Source organism: Babylonia areolata, chromosome 15 (assembly GCF_041734735.1).
Source record: "Babylonia areolata isolate BAREFJ2019XMU chromosome 15, ASM4173473v1, whole genome shotgun sequence".
Taxonomy (NCBI): Eukaryota; Metazoa; Mollusca; class Gastropoda; order Neogastropoda; family Buccinidae; genus Babylonia; species Babylonia areolata.
Window position 1 is genome coordinate 5,085,910 of NC_134890.1, and position 5,000 is coordinate 5,090,909.

General features: G+C 48.6%; 1 protein-coding gene across 14 annotated transcripts in view; it reads left to right on the forward strand.

Annotated features, from left to right (window-relative positions):
* Positions 1–5,000, forward strand: part of LOC143290385 (uncharacterized) — a 119,762-nt gene that overhangs the window by 67,992 nt on the left and 46,770 nt on the right. For all 14 annotated transcript variants that reach the window (XR_013056381.1, XR_013056379.1, XR_013056383.1 and 11 more), the window contains exon 5: positions 418–807. Coding sequence is in view for 4 of the 14 variants with exons in the window: in XM_076599776.1 (XP_076455891.1) it covers positions 418–807 (390 nt within the window). In the remaining 10 variants the exon portion in view is untranslated. The remainder of the gene's footprint in view (positions 1–417; positions 808–5,000) is intronic.

Here is a 5,000-nt window from a genome sequence, read left to right on the forward strand (position 1 = left end):
GTGTGTGTTCCGTTCATCCTCATTCTCTGCCAGTGTGTCCACATATATGAAAGTCGTACTCGACTAAGACCATCAGAACAGCAGAGGAGACAACTGCTGTCCGGACTATCCAGGCCAGAATTTGATTCTAGTGGAGAGTTTCTTGCCCAGCTTACCTCCCCACTCGCTCGGCCAAGAGGGTTTTAGGACAGTCGGCGTTGGAATGGTTCCCCAAGGCCGACGTGTCCCCAAGGCTGCAGCACTAAGAGCCAGTGCAATTTTGCGTCCTAGGTCGAGAGACATAGTCCTTCACAATTGTGTCCATACACACACACGCACGCACACTGATAGACAGAGAGAGGGGGAGAGAGAGAAAGAGAGATGCATGGATATAGATGTATATTGATTTCATATGTTTGTCTGGTGCTGTTGTTGCAGGGGCGAAGAGGCCCCCTCCCCCCGTCCCCGCCCGCCCCCGCTACTTCCAGCCCATCCTGCCCCCCACCTCCCCCCACCACCTCCACAACCCGCCCACCTCCTCCACCACCAACCCCGGGGGAGGGGGAGGAGACTGTCCCCCCCACCTCCACCCCCACGCCCGCTACCCCCAGGACGCCAACAGCGGAGGGGTTGGAAGCGACAAGGGCGGAGAGGGCCGAGCGGCTCACGCTTACTACAGCAGTGACTCGGCGCTGGGCTCGCCGGAGTTCGCGTCTTCCGCCACAGCCGCTGCTGTCAGTGCGGTTTCTGCTCCGTCTGTTGCTGCTGCCAGAGTTGCTGCTGTTGCTGCCAGGGGGAAGGAGGATCGGGAGTGCATGGAGGCTAATGGTGAGGAGGGGGGTGTGTGAGGGGGGGGGGTGGAGGCGGTGGGGTGGCTGATGTTGTGAGGGTTATGGGGGGTTATATTGTTGATTCTCTTTTTTTTTCTTTCTAAGCTTGTGTGTGTGTTTGTGTATGTGTGTGAGTGTGTGTGAGTGAGTGTGTGTGTGTGTGTGCGTGTTCTTCTTCTTCTTCTTCTTGTCCTCCTCGTCCTCTTCCTCTTCCTCCTCCTCCTCGTCGTCTTCTTCTTCTTGATGTCGTTGTCGTCGTTGTCGTGCATGTGGATGATTGTGAAGAAAGTTAGATCTGGTAATGGTGTCGGGGCGGGAGGATAAGGGAAAAGGGTGTTTGTGTTTGATGGGGTGGGGGTGAGTGGATGGATGGGTGGGTGAGATAGGGAAGAAGGGGAGACAGGGAGAAGGAAATACAGAGACAGAGGAGAGAGAGTGGAGGGGGTTGGGGGGGGGGGGGCGGACACACATAGAGCAGGGAGAAACAGAGTTGTGTATTCACCTACACTTCCTTCATATGGTACCTGTGTCTGTCTGTTGAACTGTGTGTCTGTGTTCCGGTCACCACATTCCCTCCAAGTGTCCCAGCCTTCCAACCTCCCTTCTTTCATTTCGGTCACACAGCAAAACAAAAGCCAACCACAGCCGCACACCAACACACCCAGGGGATGAGGGGGGGCTAGACGGCAGGACCTGCATTACATCAGGCATTTTATGTCTCTTCCCTTCAAGAGAGAATTCAAGGTTTCCTCCCCTTTCTGGTGTTGCCTTTGAGGCGTTTATATTTCTTCTCCAACTTTCTCTTCGCTCCCACCCCCCCCCCCCCCCCCCTCCCCCCCACTTTTTTTTTTATCACCATTCTCCATTTCTTTTGAATGTTTCTGTATGAATAGTCTTTTTTTTCTAAACGATGTAAGAGTTGTTTAGTTGTTTACTGGTAGTTATTTTCCACTGCTGTTCTGTATCCACCGTTCTGGGGTTTTGTCTTGGAACACAAGCCCCATTCCCAAATATTTGTCAGTCAGTCACTTTTTTTCACATGTCTTATTTATGACTGGAACACAGTGTAGTGAAATCTGCCATCAGACTAGTCTTTAGAGAAGGGGTATAAAGAGTTAAAACCTGTTTTTAAGAAAGAAAATATAATAGTAAAATATCAAGTCATTCCATCACGGAGGAGCCCTGGGAGGCCAGTGCTGGCGCTAAGTTTGCATGTCCCAGAGTGTACGGAATTTGTGTTGAGATGGGAACGTTCTCAAGAATGTCCCAGAGTGTACGGAATTTGTGTTGAGATGGGAACGTTCTCAAGAATGTTCCAAAGTGTACGGAATTTGTGTTGAGATGGGAACGTTCTCAAGAATGTCCCAGAGTGTACGGAATTTGTGATGAGATGGGAACGTTCTCAAGAATGTCCCAAAGTGTACGGAATTTGTGTTGAGGTGGGAACGTTCTCAAGAATGTCCCAAAGTGTACGGAATTTGTGTTGAGATGGGAACGTTCTCAAGAATGTCCCAAAGTGTACGGAATTTGTGTTGAGGTGGGAACGTTCTCAAGAATGTCCCAAAGTGTACGGAATTTGTGTTGAGATGGGAACGTTCTCAAGAATGTCCCAGGGTGTACGGAATTTGTCTTGAGATGGGAACGTTCTTAAGAATGTCCCAAAGTGTACGGAATTTGTGTTGAGATGGGAACGTTCTCAAGAATGTCCCAGAGTGTACGGAATTTGTGTTGAGATGGGAACGTTCTCAAGAATGTCCCAAAGTGTACGGAATTTGTGTTGAGGTGGGAATGTTCTCAAGAATGTCCCAAAGTGTACGGAATTTGTCTTGAGATGGGAACGTTCTCAAGAATGTCCCAGAGTGTACGGAATTTGTGTTGAGATGGGAACGTTCTCAAGAATGTCCCAGAGTGTACGGAATTTGTGTTGAGGTGGGAACGTTCTCAAGAATGTCCCAAAGTGTACGGAATTTGTGTTGAGATGGGAACGTTCTCAAGAATGTCCCAGAGTGTACGGAATTTGTGTTGAGGTGGGAACGTTCTCAAGAATGTCCCAGAGTGTACGGAATTTGTGTTGAGATGGGAACGTTCTCAAGAATGTCCCAGAGTGTACGGAATTTGTCTTGAGATGGGAACGTTCTCAAGAATGTCCCAGAGTGTACGGAATTTGTGTTGAGATGGGAACGTTCTCAAGAATGTCTCAAAGTGTACGGAATTTGTCTTGAGATGGGAACGTTCTCAAGAATGCCCCAAAGTGTACGGAATTTGTGTTGAGGTAGGAACGTTCTCAAGAATGTCCCAAAGTGTACGGAATTTGTGTTGAGGTAGGAACGTTCTCAAGAATGTCCCGCGAAGTGTACGGAATTTGTGTGTAGTCAGGAACGTTCTCAACGCTAAGCAAAACTTAGCTCTGCAAAGATCGCTCGCGCCGCACAGCCCTGGCGATGAAACAACGCCAACAACCCAGTCTCATGCAACCACACCTTGTCTTCGGCTAGTGGGTTTTTGTCTTTGGTTTTTTTTTTGTTTTGTTTTTTTACTCTGTTTTTATTTTTAAACCACATGAATAGGACCCCGTATCATGATGATGATGATGACGACGACTTACTGTCACAGCGTTGGTGGGTGTGCCTGAAGTATGACATGACATGACATGACCTGTGTGAATGCTGACACTCAACCGCCTGAAAGGTCGGCAGGTCGACTCCTTGCCTTGCCGTCCCAGGCATCTGGATATCCGGATACATGTGTATCGTCGACAAAACACCTACAGCACGATTAATAGGCTCTGTGTGTGTGTGTGTGTGTGTGTGTGTGTGTACGTGTGTGTGTGTGTGTGTGCGTGTGCTGACAGTGCACGCAAAACACAACACGCCATATTGACTGGCACCAGCAGACAGACAGACAGACAGGTCGCCGCTCAAGACTTGCATGAGGTCGTTTTGCTGCATGCTGCGCGTGCTCACCATGTGAGATTGATCGGGGGAGGGGAAGGGAGGGTAGGGGGTGAGGATTCTGCGAAGGGTGGTGGGGTGTTGGGGGCGGGGGGTGGTTGGGGGGAGGGGGGGGGGGCGATCTGACGCGACATTGTGACGTTGCATTTGCTGGAAGACTGCTGTTTGTTGGTGCTCTCCCCTTCCGTCTCTGTCAGTCTCTGTCTCACTAACCTGCATGCAGAGTCTCTCTCTGTCTCTGTCTCTCTCTCTCTCTCTCTGTACATATATATATATATATATATATATATATATATATCCCTCCCCCCGCCGCCCCCCTCTGCTACAAAAACGAACGTGTATTGAAATGCAGCCAAAAGCGTTGTCGTTTCAAAACAGAGCATGCAGCATCTACCGATGAATGTTCGTTTTTTAATATGATGGAGGGGAGGGGGGGATGAAAGAAAAGAAACTAGAAAAAGCAACAGGACAATAGTAGTACGGTTCCCACATGTCAAAGCCAGCTGGTGTGTGTGTATGTGTGTGTGTGTGTGTTACACGGTTTATAACTTTTTTTTTGTGACGGAATACAGCGTGTAAGATTTTTGAAGCACTGAATTATTTCCACATATAAGTAAAGTTTTTGTTGTTGTTGTTGTTTTTCATCGTAGATTGCTTAGAACCTTCTTAACTCCTTCACCCTGGCTGTGACCATTGGACGCTTCCCACTGTAGTGTTCGTGTGCTGAACGCTGGGGTGGAAAAGGGTTCATCTTGGCACCACCTTGCAGGACCACCCACTCCGAACCCACACTTCGCCTCACTTGTGATGGAGCGCGCGGGGCCTCGTGCTTGTCTGGTGGTGGTGCCGGTGGTCAGCCGTGCACGCTGTGTCCATCACAGAGAGAGAGAGAGAGACGCTATATAATATATATATATATATATATATATATATATATCACAGAGAGAGAGAGAGAGACGCTATATTATATATATATATATATATATATATATATATATATATATATATAGTCTCTCTCTCTCTCTCTCTCTCTCTCTCTCTCTCTATATATATATATATATATATATATATATATATGCATTCACAAGTAATGATGGTCAGTGGTCAGTGGTCTCCATACACCGATCCTCCGGTCCTCAATTCCCTCTGTTCCCGCCGCCTGCTACCATCTACCAACCCACCCGTGCCTCACCACCATCCATCCTCCTTCCCCCCTCCTACGTCCCTCACCCTTCCCCCC